The 20,375-nt window shown below is 33.4% G+C and overlaps 1 protein-coding gene across 1 annotated transcript; it reads right to left on the bottom strand.

Moving 5' to 3' along the window:
• Window positions 1–1,163: 1,163 nt before the first annotated feature.
• Window positions 1,164–5,806, bottom strand: LOC103954938. The gene is made up of 3 exons (XM_009366795.3): window positions 5,208–5,806; window positions 1,872–2,057; window positions 1,164–1,600 (listed from the first exon to the last, which is right to left on the bottom strand). The coding sequence occupies exons 1-3, from the start codon at window positions 5,745–5,747 to the stop codon at window positions 1,316–1,318; spliced, it is 1,011 nt and encodes a 336-aa protein (XP_009365070.3). The 5' UTR covers window positions 5,748–5,806; the 3' UTR covers window positions 1,164–1,315.
• Between the last annotated feature and the right edge of the window lie 14,569 nt (window positions 5,807–20,375).

The following is a 20,375-nucleotide window of genomic DNA, read 5'->3' as shown; positions in this document are numbered from 1 at the left end:
CCATCGGCTCATCCAAACTACTTCTTGCAATAGGACTCAACCACCTTTACTGAACAGCCCGGGACCACCAAGCAGCCCATAATATATTTGGAAAAGCTTTGGGCTAAACCTACGCTTGGCCCAAAAATATTATTTTGGGCCTAAACAAGTACTCACCGGACTAGTTTCATTAAAAAATAATTCTTCTTGCACTTTTTTTTGTCTATTATATTAGGCTATACACTAAAATACATACATATTGCTTCAAACCCTCCCTAGGTTACGGCCCACCATAGCCTTTGATGTGGCTTGGCCGCTGTTGTTGTTTGACTTCATTGTCCAGAAGTGTTTGATGTTCAGTTAAGAAGAAAGAGAGAGAAAAAAAGGGAAGTGAGAAAAGAAAAAGAAAGAAAAAGGGAGTTTGTCTCATAATGGCCGCGCCGTCGTTTCATATCCATTGACCTCGCCGGAAATTGGATCAGAGTTCCTGAGAATGAGACAGCCTCGCTGATGGTTGTGGCACACGCCAATTTTTTGCCGTTTGAACGAAAATCGCCTTGCCAAAAAATAAAACTCACACTGTCACCCTCATCAAATGAACCAAACATGCTCTTGATAAATTCTTTCATTAAAGAGGGCACATATGTTGAACTTGCATATTAGACACGTGCACGTGATGCAAATCACGAGCTAGTAGGCCCCAAACCTTCTTCAAGACCTAGCACGGCCTGTTGTAACGTAAGCTATGATCCCCGATACAGTTAAATAGCCTTTCTTATTTGAGACTCTTAATGACGTCATTTATAATGTCTCCCCAAGTCATTTTCAAAAAAGTGTTGTCGTTATCATTCTAAAACTATCATTCTTACGACACTTTACGATCTAATGATATTACTTTTACTTGTAAGTGAGAAGTCTTACGTTTGATTCTCACCAAAGACGAATTTGAACCACATTATTGCTAGTTCATTGTGAGGCTTAACCAACTCTTTAATCCCCTTAGTGTAGATAATAGGCAAATTTGAACCACATTATTGCTAACTCATTGTAAAGTTTAACCCACTCTCTCATCCTCTATGAGTATGAGTCACTTACTCATTAAAGCATGCAAAGTGGATAGAAATGCCGACATCTGTAACTCAAAGTCTCAAAGTTAAGGGAAAAAAATGTAATTAGGATCCAATATGATAATTTGTTTATGACATTGGGTTTGAATCCTTTTATAAAATTAACGACATCAGGCTTAAATACATAACAAATACAACATATGAATTTACTTAACCGGACGGCACTGGCTTGTGTCCGGACAACATATATATGAATCTCTCATCTTCTTTCAAGTCATCATGCAGGTGCTATTGTATGCCTGAGTACGATGTTTTTTGTCATATGCCCTATCAAGGACCAACAAACATTCTGCTTGGTGATGAAATTTAGGTTTTATGAGATTCCCAACGACCCAAAAACTTGAGCTCAGTTTCACACGAAGCACCAACGGCAAACCCTTCCCTGACTTGAGCATATCGTCCATGCTTCTTCCAGCACCATACACAGGCTTATTCCTTGTTCCAACATATAACTTGAATTTTGATGACCCACTCTCAGCATATAGCTTTGGTCCCTGAAAACTTTGAATAATGACTGGTCGACCGGAACAAATTGACTTATCATGAACACATGTGTGTGTGTGTGTGTGTGTGTGTGGAAAATTCTCTTGTCAAACTGTTAATCTAGACTACACATTCAGACACGAGTCTTTCTATTTACAAACAGGCAATTTAAGCAAACACCAATGTAATTAAATTAAATGTATGTGACAAGTTAAATGAGGCACAAAATTGAGCGCACGCGCGCGCGCGCGCGCGTGCACACACACACACACATATACTTACACGTGATAGTGCAAAAGGTAGCCGGCCGAAGCACATTTCCATCGCTGGAGGACGAATGTGGAGGCTAAAGAGCTTAGACTTGTTCTCTATTATGAGATTTATGGAACAATTGCAGGTAAGGAACTTAGTTGTGACACCCGAGCCATCCACTCCTTCCCCAAGCCCAAATTGGCCAATTCCTGCCATCTGCAGTTTCGAGACTTCACAAACTTTCACTAGAGCAAAATAGTTTTACACAATAAAATAGTTCAATAAAGATGTCATATGAAGGTAAAAGTGTTATTACAGGTTTACATCTTCGCCTTGAAGATGCTCTTAGGATTTGTAAGCGTATGAATGTTACTAATTTTATTGATTTAGTTCATTTTGTGGCTTTTAATCCTTGTAGCCTGGAATTAGAACATTGTTTTCCCATGATAGAACATTACGGTTTTTTCTTTTGTGAGACTCATGCACATTAATTATGAAGTTAGTAACGGAGGCAGATCATTGGGAGTCTTTAACAAATTCGTGGGAGAAGTTCGGGTCAATTAGAAGCACAATTTATGAGGTTACGTTCTCTTAGTCATAGTCATTGCATATAAATTTGATATCAAAGTGTGAGGATATATGGATGTTCTTTATGTTTTAATCTTAATGTGTTTTATGTGTCTACATGTGGAATATTTTGAGAACGTTTTCATTACATGCACTTTTATCATGTCAGTTAGGCAACATATTTGGAATGCTTTTGGCTTGGATAATGGATACACTTCATGGCTCCTTATTACAAAGTTTTCACTGCGCGGATTGGCCTTGAATAAGAGTTCTCAATTACGAGGTTTGTAGTTGGCAACTTTTGTTTCTACTTTCTGGTGTATTTGGTACTAGAGAAACCAAGCCCGGCATGAAGAAGTTAGAATGAATATTGATTATGCTTTTAAGCTTATTGTTGGTCAGATCCATTATTCAAATAGAATCTTGTTGTATGAATAATGATTTCATGATTTATGTGTGTTGAAGAGATTTGGTTTTACATTTAAAGCCTCGTCGAGCCCCCATTAGTTTAGAGGTGTGTTGGTTTCTTCCCAATCATATGGTGGGTTAATTTAAATACTGATGATGAAAGAGTGGTTTCAGTCGTGTTGGTTCTAGTGGTGTGTTTCGAGATTTTAAAGGCCAGTTCTTGGAGCTTTTTGTTCTAACCGAAGATTCCTAGCTCTGTTGCGGTAAAGGGAATAGTGCTAATTAAAGCTATTGAATTAGCTTCAGTTCGGGATTTGGATTTTATTTGGTAGGAAGTTGATTCTGCTTTGGTTCTGACTTCTTGCGCTCTTCGCAACTGGTAACTTGGCAATTGAGAATGGAGTGGAAGAATTGCTTTCATAGAATTTTCCAAATGCATTTTGGAGGTAATCAAGTTGTTGATGCCCTTGCCAATCATGGTTTTTCTTTTACTGGTCTTGTTTGGTGGGACTCTCTTGAATTCTTTTGTAGTATTAACATCGTGATTATGGAGGTCTTCCACACTCTCACTTTCGATAGGTTATTCATTTGTTACTTTTTTCATAACTTGAATTGGTTGTTGGAGGTTTCGTTTGTTATGGTTGATGTCATTCTTAGAGATTTTAGACTTTATGTCCCACTTAACAAATTGTTCTTTTCTACTTTTTTTAATAATCTACTTCATTGTCATTTCTCATGATAACAGTACAGAGGTGGGATTGACTTTGCTGTTTTACTAAAAAAAACTTAACCCTTGATATCCAATCTAGTGTTGCATTTGGTACGCAAAATTCCTTTCCTATGTTTGGTAACGATACATATTTCTGTTAGTGTTTTTTTTTTTTTTTTTTTTCACGAGGAAGGAAAGTGAATACCGCCGCGGGCGGGCGGGCGGCCCCGGGGGGGGTGGGGAGTGGGTAGTGTGTGATTTCACTTTTTCCCTATTTTCCTATAGCTAGAAAATCATCTCTCAAACATGAACTTACCAAACATTAGAAGGCAACATTTTCTCATTTCCAAGTTCTCTGTTCTCCATACCAAACGTATCCTAGCTAAGGGCGACTCATTATGCATTTCTTGATCATGTAGTCACCAAGAGAATATTTTAACAATATGTGAGCTATTTTAGGTGTTTTTTTTTTTTTTTTTTTTCACGAGGAAGGAAAGTGAATACCGCCGCGGGCGGGCGGGCGGCCCGGGGGGGGGGAGTGGGTAGTGTGTGATTTCACTTTTTCCCTATTTTCCTATAGCTAGAAAAATCATCTCTCAAACATGAACTTACCAAACATTAGAAGGCAACATTTTCTCATTTCCAAGTTCTCTGTTCTCCATACCAAACGTATCCTAGCTAAGGGCGACTCATTATGCATTTCTTGATCATGTAGTCACCAAGAGAATATTTTAACAATATGTGAGCTATTTTAGGTGTTTTTTTTTTTTTTTTTTTTTTTCACGAGGAAGGAAAGTGAATACCGCCGTGGGCGGGCGGGCGGCCCGGGGGGGGGGGGAGTGGGTAGTGTGTGATTTCACTTTTTCCCTATTTTCCTATAGCTAGAAAATCATCTCTCAAACATGAACTTACCAAACATTAGAAGGCAACATTTTCTCATTTCCAAGTTCTCTGTTCTCCATACCAAACGTATCCTAGCTAAGGGCGACTCATTATGCATTTCTTGATCATGTAGTCACCAAGAGAATATTTTAACAATATGTGAGCTATTTTAGGTGATTCAAGTTTAATTGTTTTGTGTTTTTAATTTTATTTGTATATAATAAGATATTTGCATTAATTTTTATTTAAATTATAAAAAACAATATTCACTTGAGCGTAAAAAAAAAAATAAAAATGCACACTACTCTAGCTAATTAACTTGACGAAGTCGATGTCTACCATTGGCTTTATGCTTTGAGTCTCATGATTGTTCTTCTTCATTATTCGGCTTAAGGCGCGTATCCCAAGCTCATATCCAGCAAATATGAAGTAATTTAATGCCTGTTTCCAATCTTATCACAATTTCTTGGTTTTCTTTTTCTTCATACCCAACAGTACAACTTTTAAGGTAGAAAAGATAATCCTCAACTTATAATATTTGTGATCATACGTTCACTTTATAGTTCTTCATTAGGTATTTATATTCTATTCACCATAATCATGTGTCCTCAATTACCACCATAATAATATGTGGCGTGCCTGCTACTAGCTAGCCACTTGCAAAATCCAGCTGAAGCAAATCATGCAATATATATACCTAGTATGGTGAATCTTTTGTGATATATGAGTGCTAGATTTAATACATACGCATAGTTTTGAAACTAAAATGGAGTACTTTTTCGAGAGATTGATGAACGTACCTGAATAGACACTTTGGGTGGTGGGGGCTTTGTAACAACGTAAAACACAAGGAGTGCGATACACAAACTCAACATAGCCCTCCAACTTATTTGCAAAAGTATCCATACAAACGAATCCGAATATCGATATGAACAATACCTCTTCCACCACCCCGATCTTTTCCCAACCACATAATAATACTCCTCGTCATCATCTTCATCGCCACCGTGATCATCACTACCTTTGACGATAACCAGACGGTTTTCGCAATTATGGGTCTCTGTGCCGTTACTACGTGCATCAAAGGAGATCTTTTTTTGGTGCAGGAATGAGTGACTGGATCCACGGGAGGGCAAGTAGTCCGAGAGAGTGAAGCGAGTGGCCTCTTCATGAAGGGTTGGGTTTGCTGGATCGGGTCGTGTTGGGGAGTGGAATTCAGATTCCGGGATGGGGTTTCGGATATCAGCACTGTTGGAATGGGAGAAGGTGGATGGGCTTTGCACGTAGTATGCACAAGGGTATGACTGAAATAGAGCTTCTTGGTCCTGATCATGCTCCATAAATAATATTGAGAGAGAGAGAGAGAGAGAGAGAGAGAGAGAGAGAGAGAGATGTGATTTGGAGCTCTAACCCTCTTACATGGGAATGGGGTTTTTGGAAGGTTTTTAAACTGCACAGAGAGAGAGAGAGAGAGAGGTTGCTTTGTTTTGTTGTGTGGGGTTTGGCTTGCAAGTAGGCTAGGCTATGGGGTATATGAGCCAAAGAATGCTTCGCTTAGTAGGAAAGATTGAAACCATTGAGCACAATCAGTAATCAAACAAATTTTCATTATTACAAACAGCAATAATAATAATAATAATAATAATCACGTTTTATTTTCTATTCCCTTTTAAGTTTTAAGCAGAGTAATGCTAGGGAAACTAAATTTGTAGATAAAATTTTGAAAACTAAAAAACATGAAAGTTGATGATTGAATTATTACTTACACATTGATAAACATGCTTATTTTTATTGGTGACATATCATTTAGTTTGCAAATTTAGTCTCCCTAGCATTAGCCTTTTAAGAACGTTACTTTATTTGTATTAAACAAAAATGTTACTTCATTGTATCTTTACAAATTATGCATGGTCAATTGGTCATAAAAATTGACTCAATCAACTTGAAAATTAATTTTCTCAAACTATCTTCGATTAGACCTGGCATTCGTGTTGTGTCGTATTCGTGTTGTTTTTGTATCATACTTGATATCTTAATGGGTCGTGTGTCGTGTAACAACTGTTAAAATAAACGAGTAAAATGACCTGACCCAAAATCGACCCGATAATATTAACAGGTAATATGACCCGACCCGTTACCTGTTAAGGAAAATATATTTTAAACCAATAAATAATCAAATAAAAAAAAATAATACTAAATAAGTATATATAGACGGCAGAAGAGAGAGGCTAGGAAAAACAGACAGCGAGATCGGTATAGAGGTTTACTGGAGTGGGAAAAGAGAAAGGGATTAGGGCTTTTGTTTTGATCAAATGGTAAAATTGGAAAATATTGGAATAGAGAGGGGGTTTTTTCATCCAAAAAAGTTCTAATAATATATGTGAAATAGAATCCAACGGTGCAGATTTACTCTCATTTATCTTACGACTGTTATTTAAGTAAGGTCTTTAATAGTTTTTTTAATTAATGTAGAAGTGTAAAAAAATATAGAAAAAAATATATAAACACTCGTAATGACAAGCTTTACAACTTTCATGAAGAGCTTAACTTTGAAATTCGCCACTATAATCATATAAATCATAGACCAAAATTTAACCGTTGATTGTTGTTTACATTTACGCTTCATTGTTCTCATCAAATTTTGTTTTTTCATATTTTCTTTTTTGAAAACATGATCTATTAGAGGATGCAAGAAGATGAACGGTTTAGATCGTTGATATTATATTCAGAGTTTTATAGTTAGTGAAAATATTGTTTGATGCTTATAAAGTTTCTACAAACTATATGACATTGACTCATATTTCAGTTAACCATAAATATCAAAACGTGAAATCAAAGATCTGAACTGTTCATCTTCTTACATCTGCCAGATGATCATGTTTTCAAAAAAGAAAATTTTAAAAATGAAATTCAGTAAGAATAATAAAGTGTAAATTACAATCAAGGGTTAAATATAAATTTAAGGTTTATGGATTATAGTGTTGGTTTTCGAGGCTGAACCCTTCATGATGGTTATAAAGCTTGTCACTATGAGTGATTGTGTGTGTATATATATATATATATTTTTTTTTTTTTTTACATTTTTTACACTTCTACAATAATTATTATTAATTTTGCCCTCAAATAAAAAACATTATTCATAAGGGTTTGGAGGATTTTAAAATCTAAACGATAATGTAAGTGTAACCATTATCTACTCGTGGAGGAATAATGATGAATTACGAGTGTTTATACATTCTTTCACATTTTTCATACTTGTATGTATGTCTTCTTAGTTCTTGCCTATACAAATACTATACTAGTTTATTTTAATTTTGGACAACAACATGTTAAAGTAAAATTTATCCTAGTAATGATAATAAGGAACTCTCATAATAAAAATAAATAATGACTAAAATTTTTTTTTTTTTATAACTTATATAGAATAATAATACAAAACTATATATTTAAGGCTTTTTATATTAGCATTCCACAAAATGTTGAATGCACCCCACATTAAAATTTAATATTAAATGACTTATTTACCCTACTATGCAATGACAATTTTGACCTTATTAGGTTTTAAAAAGAAAAAAAAATTTATAAATACACCTCAAATCACTTTTAGCGTATTATTTATATTCTCAACTATCAAAACCCTCCCATCCTCCATTGTTGAATAAAATCCTAACCAATGAAACTACAAACATGTTGATTGAGAAAAATTATTTTTGACGAATGGAACACGAAATCAATGTTTCGGAAGCTTCACTTGAGGTAAAACTTCATATTTTTCGTTGTTTTAGTGATTTCGATGACATCGATAATTACTTAATCTTGCATTTGTTGCGTTATTTAAACTTCTATATTCAAATTCATCTTTTAGGGATCACAATGAGAGTTTACATGAAATCTCCTTACCCTTGTTCATCCAAAAAACTTTTTCTCCAATTTCTCAGTGTTTGGAAGTAATGGATACCAATGTTTTCCAAGTGCTCCACACTGCAGAAATGAAGTTCGTGAAAGTCAAAACAAAAATTGCGTACCACGAAGTTAAACCTAACAATGAAGCCATTGCTGATGTTACCCTACCTAGCAAATCATCATTTTGAAATCATTTGGCAAACTAAATGTTCAGAAGATTTGAAATCTTTCAACAAACTAAACGTTCAAATGGTTAGATTCAGTCCCTAAAAATTAAAAATGAGTGTTATAATATTTGAGAAATGTGGGGTGTATAGAAAATGTGGGGTGGATGTACAAAATATAAGGTGTATATTGAGAATGTGGGGTGTAAGGGTATTATGGAAAAGTATGCGGTGTGTATTAAGATAATTTTTAAGTGAAAAAGCAAATATGGGGTGTATTAAGTATGTGAGGTTTATTCAACAATTTGTGGAGTGTTAATATAATAAGCCTATATTTAATATAGAATATATTGTATATATTAATAGGGAATTGTTATTGGCACTTTAAAATTCTCATTCTACACTCCAAACTTTCTATATTTAGAAAGAAAAATACACTTGTGAGGAGTGTAGAATGAAATTTTTGGAGTGCCAATAACATTTTCCTATTAATATGGCTATTGTATTTTATAATAAATCTTTTAGTAATTAAACTTTAAAATTATGAAAATAATTTTTTTCTTAACGGGTCGAAACTGGTTACCCACATGTTACTCACGTGTATACACTGGTCACCCAATAATGACCCAATTAGTTATCGTGTTGACCCGAAATCCGTTATTTTCGTGTCGTGTTAGAAACTGCCGGGTTTATCTCCAATATAAAAAAATAGAACTTATATATCTTTGAAAAGTGGGAATTCTCACTTTTTTAACTCGCAGGTTACATCCAAATTCAAACAAGACTTTGCATACCAACATTTTCCATACGTTGTAGACATATTAAGTCAAATTGAGAATCAAGTACAACTCTTTCTACCAAATTTTTGGTGCATTAGAAATAGCCTCATGCATATTATATCACACAAATAATAGCAAATTGTTTCACAAATCTCTATGTGTGCTTAACTAAAATCTAAGTATGTATTAAACAAAGATTCTAACTTTATTTCACCGGCCATCACTCACCACATAGACTATGGCTCATCATTCAACTATGAAATTTTTAAATTTAAGATCTGCCATGTAATTATTTCCTTTTGAGATATCATTTTCACTTTATTGAAAATTAAAACTTATCTAAGAACTGTTCAGTTATCAAAAGAAGGAAAAAAAAATTTAAATCAAGCCAAATTTTCTGTCTCTAAAATAAATTTCAAGCTTTTGTTTTCGTTTTCATCTTTATATGGTCTATTTTCTCATTCACCAATTCGGTAAACATGGATCGCTCTGTAGTCTCAAAACCCAAGTATTTAGAACCATGTGACTTAGTGAGTCGGCGGCTTGACTATTGCAATTAATTATGATCCAATAAGAGCTCAGGATCTAGACCTGACAAACATGTCATATTTATCGTGTTTGTATTATTTTTGTGGAATATCTGTTAGTTTAACAGATTGTGTCATGTCAAGCCCATTGTCTTAACAGATTCTTAATAGGTGGCCAGATAATGGACCGACTGGTTGACGGGTGTCATTTCGTATCAGTTTAGTGGGTTATGCAAGAAATTATCATGCATATTGTCTAGACCTGACAAACATGCCGTGTTTGTGTTGTTTATGTTTTATACCCGTTATCTTAGCTTAATGGGTTCTTAATTAACTTGTGACCCATAACAACCCGAAATAATAACGGATGACCGGATAATAACCCGAAATATTAACGAGAGACCTAATAACAACTCGGCTTATTAATGAGTCAACACAAAACTTATTGTTTTTGGTTATTTTGCGTCCGATTAATTGGTCATGCAACAAATTGACAAGCCTACCTAGACTTTCAGACAGGCCTCGAGTGTCGAGATCTAACTACTCAAAATTCATTGAGAAATACCCCAAACTCAGTATGACAGGCCCTTTCATTCTATGTCCTCACATTTACAATTTTAACTTAAATAAAAAACATCATTTCCAACTTTCTTACAAAACGAAAACTAAAACCGGTTTTTTCATTTTTTTTATTTTAAAATATCAAACAAGTTTATGCTTTTTATATATGAGATAAGAAAATTAGAAAGTAAAAAAAAAAAAAAATGGTTATCAAACAAGTTCTTAGTTTTTTTTTGGATGATGAAAGTAGATGACCCCCAATTTGGGGGGGGGGGGTTTGAACCGCTCTTCATGGGCCTTAATTAGCGTCATTCGTAATCACCGTCTCCACAAATATCGTCACTAATAGTAATAAAAGCATACCACAAAATAATACACTAACCACCTATTGATTTTCCTTATTAATAGCAAGATTTGTCAACTGTAGCATAGGAAAAACTTTCCCCAGAGGATTATCTTATCAAACTACTTAAAATGCCACAAAAAATTGGGTTGTTATTCCTACTGACCAGTCACCGAAAATTCATTATTAAACTGACTTTCACTTATATAAATTCAACGAAGATTTGTATGCATATACTAGATACACAGAGGAGGTACACTCACACAAATTTTTGGGATTTTATGTGTTGAATTGGTAATTTTAATTAAAATCCAACAAAAACAGGACAATAACAAAGTGAAATAATGAAAACAGGTTTAGTTTATAAATTAAGAAAAACAAGCTAGGGGGATTGCTATCCACCACCATATAATCATGCAAACATGTTATATTTCATTTAAATTCCTCCGTTTCTAGATAAAGATGCTCAGGTTATTTCAATGCTAGGACACAACTTATTACTCTTTTTTATGTAGACTTAACTCAGTTCCAAGTATGCAATCTAGAATGTTGTTCATAGGCATATAAGATCATAGAAAGCAACCTACAACCCTCTGCATACAAAGACATAGAAGTGACTTATAATACTCATATAAGAGAAAGCTAGCAAGTCAAGGAACCCTGATATCCACTCCTTAGCTATGACATTCCAGAGTCATGCAGAATCGACACTAATCGTCTCCAATATTATTGATTAATTGGACCTTCAAGAAATGGGTAGAGTATAAAACTAAAGATTCGAGTATCCCTCAGAGCCAAGGATCTAAATCCCCTATCCCTTTTGGGGGCCAAATAACTCTAATCTCTACCATAGGTGCCAAAGAAGTTGCAATGACCGGTTGACTGGCGTCCAAAATATCGTAGTAGAAGTTGTATTTATGTTGTTTTTCAAAACAACTTTCGGCAACACTCTTTATTGCCGTTATAGATTAACAAGTAGAAATCATTAAGTAGTAAAAGAGTTTGAATCGTCAATGGACATCATAATTAATAGAAATTGGTTCACTTGTTAATTGCAATTAACAAGCATTACTCTTGAAAATATGTAGGATCTCATTTGGTAAGGGCAGGCACTCATAGCATTAGAATTCTATATATAATTACTAAGTATGCATCCAAAGAAGTCATATACTTAAAGAATTCATCACTAACTAATTAACATAGATAGTGGGTCAATTTTCATCCATTAATAAAAGAAATTCAAACAAAATTTCTTAACAAATTTGTAATCATATTTAGGGCTTTAAAACAACTCTTAATCTGCTGAGAATTTAGTTACACATGCTTACGAAAGAAAAGAAATTCAAAAGTTTCAGGAGTTCAGAAAAAAAACTGAAAGAAAAGAATACAATGAGGTCTGCTTATTCGTCCCCCTCTTTCGGTTGCTGCCTTTTCGGTTGTGTTATAGGGTTTTTTCACCATCATAAGGATTCAATTCTAATTAAAGCCAATTAGGAATGAAGCCTTTGGTTTCTAGGCTGTAACAGTTTTGGCTCCTAGGATTTATTGTATTTATTGTTTTTTCAGTTACAAACTGCTCTGCTTCTTGGTAACCTTTCAATATTAAAATCAGCATAATTTCTTCTATAAACTGTAAAATACTCTAGAAAATAGACAACAGTGACTTTTCAAGCATAAAGACTTATTCTCTAGTTCATTATGAGTTGTTATTAATTCACTGTAAAATCTAGCTGATTCACAAAGGCGGTTTTGACGAATTTGTTATTTAAAATCTCACTAGTGCTTCTTTTCTCTTATTTGCTTGAAAAATCTTACAAAACACAAGAACAAAGTAAATAGCTCAAAAAGATAAGGAACTAACTAACAAAAGACTAGTGAATTTAATTTAAAATATGTATAAATTATGAACTTATCCAAAAAGGAAAATTACTAATACTACAACTTCTTCTTTTTTTAACATTGGAAGCCTCCCACCACACATTTATAGCAACTTAATTTCCATTTTCATGTCTCCCTAGTACCACAAGAAGCAACTGTGTATTTCTGGCCTTCAGATCAAACGGTATGCCAAAGTAGCATTGGTGACCAGCTCAAGGAATGCATCTATTGGAGTTCAAGCTCGGATTGAGATTCCAAACTTTTACTCGCTTTCCACTAGGCTTAGATGTAGGAGTTACCAATTTTTTCAACATAGCCTTAGTGTGTATATGTTACCCACAACTATGCTTACAAAGTAATTTTTTTACTGAAAATACGACTTTAGTCCCTGAAATTTATTTTTCTCTACATAAAACCCGACATAAGTTTTTTACTGGAATAAAACCCATTGACTAGATTCCACATCAGCAAATTCATTAATTATATTTGACTTTACACATTTAAAAAAGTTTGATGCCCAAAACACCCCTATTTGAATGTTTGATTTACACAATTAATTCCATACAAATTGTAAGAGAGAATTAATGATTTTACAAAAATAAAAAACAATAAATTCATTGCATAATATATAATAACAATAAAACATGCCTAATAAATGTAGTAATACATGCTTAATTAAGTCAATAAAATTATATTTTACATATAAATGTAGGTTAATTATTTCACACACACACATATATATAACAAACAAAAAAAAAAAACATGCATGATATACATAAAAATTCATGCAGAATAATTTACCTACATAATAAAGCAAACCCAAATATATGCAAAATAATATAACTACATAAAACAATGTTATTATTTTATTCAATACTAGTTTACCTATTATTTGTACATATAATAATAAAACCCAATATATATGATGATACTTACAAAATAAAATATCTACATAATGAAGAAATGTTATTTGATTCAAAATTAATTTACTTGCAAAATAAAGCAATTGTATTTTATTCAAGATTAATTTACCTATTATTTGAGCATATATCTTATAACAATAAAATGTGCCAAATATATGTAATAATACATGGAAAATAAATTACCTACAAAATATATGTTATTTGCTCATCATAAATTTAAATATAGGTAGATTAATTAGTTTAATATGTTTGATCATATATGAAGTACTGTGCATGTATATGTGTGTATATATATATTAAGCTTATGGTAGTAATATATACATTTGAAGTATATATGTTTGTGTTAGGGGTAATAATATGTGCAATAATTATAATTTTTTTATTGTAATTAAGGTGAGTAATAACATTTATTGATTTTATTTTGAATATTGTGGTGCAAATTGTAAATATTTTGTAATAATAGGTCAATTACTACTATACTTGGCAATCATTTTTAAATTTGGGTTTTTTTAGATGTTTATAACTAGGCGTGTTTTTGTTTAGGAAATAAGAGTTATAAGGGTCTATATTTAAAGAACCTTTTTTTTTATGTTGAAAGAGCACTTTTGATACTTTTAAACATCAATTTATTTTTTAATGAAAAAAAAAATTATCAGTTTCTTTCTTTTTAATTACTTTTGATACTTTCGATTAATCCGTCATATAAAGCTATTCCACCTCGACTAACTCTAATCACTGTCGTATCAAAAAGAGGAGAACTTTCAGTTAATTATTCTAATTCGATGTCCCTACCTAAGCAAAGAAAATCTGCTGAATGATAATGACCCTGCCCATGCTCACTGGAGCCAACTGGAGCCAATTCTCGATACATTTTGAAATGTAATGCGATAATTACGGGAGAACCTTTTGATCAAGTTAGTCCCTAGTCTTTGCTTTACATCGAATTCTTCTTTAATTCAACAACAGTAAAAGGCTGAGAATAGTATAACATCTTTAGTTTACACTTTCATTAATTCATACTCCATTTGTGTTCGACTTTCCCCTGAACTTGTATTGGAAAAAAGATAGTACCAGTGTGCTGCAAATTTATCATGATTGGACATCTAGGCGTAAAGCACTGTCCACGAGACCAGTATCAAATTGAGGCAAACTTTGAATGCTAGATATACCTTAATTGAGTTTAGGGTTATGATCATATAATGTGCACGTCCCTTTAGTTATACCTAGTGTATAAAACTAGTACCTGTGCGGGTCGAGTGCGACTGCCAGAGGGTAATGCTGCAGGCATATTGTTAAATTTCACAAGTTCTCCCATGACCTGCTAAAACAAAGATGAGACATGAAACCGACGACTTACCACTTAGAGTCTTCTCATTGCTTAATTTGGCTCTTATACCTGACCATATCGAGGTGTGAGAATGCTATTAGCTAGTCGTGAATCACCTACTCTTATTCTGGGATTAAGTTCAGCCACACCCAACGAGTATTTCCTCTTCCTCGATCATCAATTAAATAAAAGTTAGTTAAACAAGTTAACACAAAAGATGGTTAGTACTTGGTGCATTATTAAGTTCAAAAGTTAAAAATTTAAGACATATACACTAAAAGTAATTAAGAATTTTTTTTAAAAAAAAAATTAGGGTTAGTCTATGGTGTTCTAATAAGAAAGGGGTATCATCGGTATCATTTAATTTCAATGTTGATAGTGTAACGCAATCACATCCATGAATAAACATATCTTACTTTACAGTGTATTATGATGTTTACAACGTAAAGGCCAACCTTGTTATAGTAATACCGACTTCATTATGTATAATTAAATATAACGATCTGTTTATTATGTAATTTTGGAGTGTAAGTTTGAACAATTACATAGCATAACATTACCTTTCTTGTAATTCATACGTTAAATGTTAACGTTATGTTGTAATCCCATTATACATTAAGGTAGGGAGACCATAAGCGAATTAAGATGTTGTGTAATTTCATGACGTCCCCTTGTAATAACTTGCCTATATTGTAATAAGATGTCCATGGTGCAATCATTAACATTGCTAGTGTGATACAATCCCTTATAACCAATAACCTACCTTGACATTGTAATATGACATTTACAATATAACCCCCAACCTTGTTGTAGTAATTACGTGATTATGTGTTATTGTCTATAATCTTATCATGATCATATTACATAGTAAAAAAATCAGATATTATGTTTGCACGTGAATGCATGACCCGGCTATTGTTCAAATTAAATGGCAAACAAACCCCCCCCCCTCCTCCCTCCCCTCCCCTTTTTCTCTAGAATTTCCCTTATATTATTTGATGCAATAATGATCCCCTATTTTTTTTTTCTTTAACAAAACAAAAGAAATAGAATATGAAAGTTCCCATAGACAGTACTTATGAGAGGGTAAGAGAAAGGGGATGAAAATGGTAGTTAAAGATTTAATAGACATATTGCTTCGTTTAAAGGGAAACGATGGATTGAGGCGGAAGGTTGGGTAATGATGATTGTACAATTAAAAGTGAGACAACATTGAGTTTGAGGTAGATATATATTAATCCAACCCAATATGTGGGTAGCTTTTGCTTTTGCACCAAGATAGTATGAATTGAAACTCCCCTCATCACTACGTACGATCATCACCACTTCCTCAAAACCAGATCTCACATATATAGAAATTTGATTGCACCCTCATCGTCAACCCTAATTAAGCAGTAAAGATGGAAAGCATAACTTGATAGCTATAGATAGAATGGGACCAACAGATTAGCTAATGTTGGGTTTGAATTATTTATTTCAAAAGCCATCACTACAAAAATAACACCTTCCTAGGTGGAAAAGTTTTGTTGGGTCAAAATGGTTTTCATCGCAATAAACTTTAGCCGACGGATTTGTCGGAAAAGATTGGCCGCGCAAAACCTATCGCTCGAAATCTTAACCAACAAAGATAGCAATTCGTCAGGCGAAACAAAATTTGCCCGACGAATAATGTTGTCAAGTAAACGTGCGTTGACCGTTTTGACCCGACGAAATTATCTTACCCGACTACGAGTTTTTGTCGCCTCGCACCAAATTAAATAATACTAAAAACTTGACTCGATGAAATTGTCGTTGGACAACTGTTGAAAACCAAAATTAAAAAAAAAAATATATATATATATATATATATAAAGTTTGCTCGTCGAAAATATTCATTGGGCTAATTTGTCGAGCTAAATTTTTTTTTTTATTAAAAAAATAAATATAAAGTCTCCACCTTTCATGATAGCCGCTGAAATTACAGAAAGGAGTAGCATTAGCAATAAAAATCAAAGGACTAAGTACAAGAAGAGGAACCTTATAGTTTAACCGTCGAGTTAAAAAATATCTATATTTTTTTTTATAGGTTATTTTTACACTTCGCCCGAAAATATTCTTTGGGCAAGATAACATTAGCCCATGAACTCAAATTTCGCCGAGCAAGATGTGGAGTAATACGCACCAATTTTGTTCCTTAGCGCCAACCTTGCGCAACGAATTGGTTTCGTCACCTAAAACCTCTCTATCAAAAAATCAAAACGTTGACCACTTTTGTCCGACCAACTGCAAAATTTGTCGGGTCCAATATTGTTGTCCGACGAAATGTTGTTCGCCGAGCAAAATTTCGCTGAGCAAGGCCAAATTTCTGGTAGTGTGGCTTTGCCTGTTGATCAATGGTGTTTATATGTTTTGTAAGCACAATTTTGTCAAGACTGAAGATGGTGAAAATTTACAGCCACAATAATTTTTGCAAAGGGTTGTCGGTTCTTTTTTTTTCTTGTACCTTTCATATTGAGCATTTCCTGCAAAAAAAAAAAATGAATAACATGAGATGCATTGAATTTTGAATAAAATAAGCTACAAAACTGCTCCTGTTTGCACTAACACACCCTTGAATTTTGAATAAGTACGTGTCCATCTAACTGACTCCTCCCGCAAAACTACTTGCAGAATCAGGCTAGCGTTTCATGTCCTCAACCCAACCTTGCACATCCGCATTTTTACATGTTGTCCACTCATGTTTGTGTTCAATTACAACTTCATACAACATCTTTAAACATTTTAATATCATACATTTTACTTATTTAAACATTTCAATATCATACATTTACTTATTATTTAAATTAAATGACATACATCTGTTAGTTCATTTCAATCCTCATAAAACATTTACTTTATATCCCATACATCCAGCTGAAAAACCTGTTCACCGTCCCAATTAACATATTGATGAACGAAGAGGAAGTGAAGAAGCGGGAAGCGAAGAGGGTCTGGCTCTGCAACGACAATGAGCGAGTTTCCAAGTTGCTTCGTGGGCACCACTATCGATGGAGTTTTATTGAATTGAATGAGAGGCTTAAGAGAAACAGGAGCCGCTCTTGTGTTGGAAATTATATATTATATATTATAGTATATAATTTTAATAATTGAATGAAAAATATTGTTAACCAATTTCTTAGAAAGGTTATGTTGTTTAGTTGTATTCCCTTGATAAGTGATGTATACTTATAGATGAAAAGTTACACCTCTTTGATAAGTAGAAATTAGATTCTATATAAACCCATGAAACCATTGGTATTAAATATAGAAAATTAGAGTTAATTTTTACTCTTGAGAAATAGGTTTCCCCACTTTGTTTCTCTCATGTTTTGTGAGTCAAATTCCGAGTCGTGTCTTGAGAGTACGGAATATATAAAGTTCGCCAGAGTTCGAAGATTGAAGTGCTTTGACTTCGGATTATAGATTGTTGAATCCTGAGAGATAGACGTCTACCAAACTACAAGCACAAGAGTAGGGGCGAAATTCTATCTTTAGGACATTGCATTTATGCAAGCCTCAATCTCCAAGTTTGTCAGTTATTCTAACTTTCTTTCTAGTTGTTTATATTAATCTCATATATAATTGATGTTGTGAATTTCTTTATGATTATTATCATTGGAATTATATTATTATTTTTCATATTTTCTAATATTGCTCCAACATGGTGGTGGTGGGGGTTGTTAACGCTCAAAATTTGCAAGTTAAAAAATTAAAATATTGGACCCTTGGTAGGCTTTGGGTATGGACTGCAACAAAATTGTCACAAAGATTTAAGTGGTTCAACCCTTAAAACTGGGCTACATCCACTATGTTGCTCGGATTCTATTGATTTCAAAACTAAAATAGCACTTGGCTAATACATGTGCTCTCTCACTTTTTAGTCGTCTGACCCCAATACAGGAGGCCCTCTCACCACTTTTATAGGCCCTTAATGAACCTCCCAACCTTGGGTCTCTTCAACTTGGCATTTAATGCGTCACATATGTAGACTAGCATGCTGACACACCTCCACCTATCAACTTAATATTCGACGACAAAGTGACAGGTTTACAACCAAAAAGGCGCGTTCTGTCATAATGATGTAGGCCAAGCATCCTACTCGGCCTTGGTTATCCAGCCCTGCCTCTCGAGCGCTACTCCGACTACTTTACGTCCCATTCTATGTCTCTACCACTAATTAAGGGCTACCACATGGCGTGATGGACATCGGGGTAAGCCTGTCCTTGGAGACTTATGCTATAAAGCTGCCAAAATAAAAAGTTGTTATCGTTCGTTAAAAAAAATAATAATAAATAAATAAATAAAAAGGAAGGTGTATGTGAATTTCTCATCATTATCTTGATTGTAGGCTTGTAAATTAAGAAATGAAATTGATAATTTGATTGACTTAATTTCCATCAGAATAAATACATCTTCATAAAATGTTTAATTTCATCATGCTCCTCTTTCTATCTTTTCCGAATTCGAATTGGAATATGAAAATAATAAAACCATTAAAATGAAAAAGACCAAAGAAGAAGGAACATAAAGAAAACCTCTTTGGCGTTTAAAACCATTAAAATGAAAAAGACCAAAGAAGAAGGAACATAAAGAAAACCTCTTTGGCGTTTGGTTTTTTATTTTGAGGGTACTTTGGTAAATTGACATGAGATTTTGGCCATAAAAAATAATTTTTATAAAAAGTAACATTTTTTAATTTAAGTGTTAAATTTCGGCTATAAACGATAAATTCTCCTTCTTTTATTTTTTTCCATATATACTAATATATTTTTAAATTTTACATCACTCTTCTTCGTCTTATTTTTCTCTAAGTACTTTTCTCCATTCATATGAAAGCTATCTTATCAATTATTCTCAATTACTTAGTCTTATAAGTAATTTAATCTAACTCCATAGTTGAAAAGTAGAAAAAAAAAATACAAAAAACAATATAAATCATAAGGCCACTTAAGGGGTGCCCAAAAAGTATGTGGCTAGAACATTTCTAAGGTGTCGTTCATAAGTTTAAGAAACTGATGGTACAACTACGATGACAGAAAAATAGGATATAATGGTTTTTTTAGAAAGGTAATTATTAGGAAGATCACATTTAAATTACCTCTTTAACAGCAAGTGATTTATAGTTCAGTTGGTTAAGAGCATTTTCTCTTACACCCAATATTCCGTTGAATTCTCTCCCCGTGGTAACCTATCGCTTATCAAAGAAAAAAAAAACCTACCTCTCTGATAGATCTAAGACTTGCTTGATTGTGGATCATATACATCTATTTGAGAGATATTTTAAATATGTTATATAAAATATGATTTTCCTAACATTTTTTTTTTGTAAAATCAAAATGTAGTCTTTCTAACTCACCCATGTACAAATTCTTTAGGCTAATTAAAAACTGCGACCATCACTTATTGTGGGTCGATTTTATTAACCCTTATCACCAGTCAGAACAACAATTTGTTTTTATTAGTTTCCAATAGTAGTGTGGTTTTTTGTTCAAAAAAAAAAAAGTAGTGTGGATATAATAACAAAGATCCCTAATATCCAATTTCA

This window comes from the organism of the source record quoted next, unplaced genomic scaffold, assembly GCF_019419815.1.
Source record: "Pyrus x bretschneideri cultivar Hongxiangsu unplaced genomic scaffold, Pyrus_bretschneideri_v1 Contig52, whole genome shotgun sequence".
In the NCBI taxonomy this organism is placed as follows: Eukaryota; Viridiplantae; Streptophyta; class Magnoliopsida; order Rosales; family Rosaceae; genus Pyrus; species Pyrus x bretschneideri.
Note: the sequence above shows the minus strand (reverse complement) of the source record. Positions and strands in the feature narration are given on the sequence as shown.

What these genes read in the sequence shown, in the direction of transcription:
- LOC103954938 (XM_009366795.3), bottom strand. Translation starts at nt 5,747, where the DNA reads ATGGAGCATGATCAGGACCAAGAAGCTCTATTTCAGTCATACCCTTGT. An exon ending in CACCCAAAGTGTCTATTCAG is followed by an intron (nt 2,058 to 5,207) that starts GTACGTTCATCA and finishes TCGAAACTGCAG; the next exon opens with ATGGCAGGAATTGGCCAATT. An exon ending in TACCTTTTGCACTATCACGT is followed by an intron (nt 1,601 to 1,871) that starts GTAAGTATATGT and finishes CAAAGTTTTCAG; the next exon opens with GGACCAAAGCTATATGCTGA.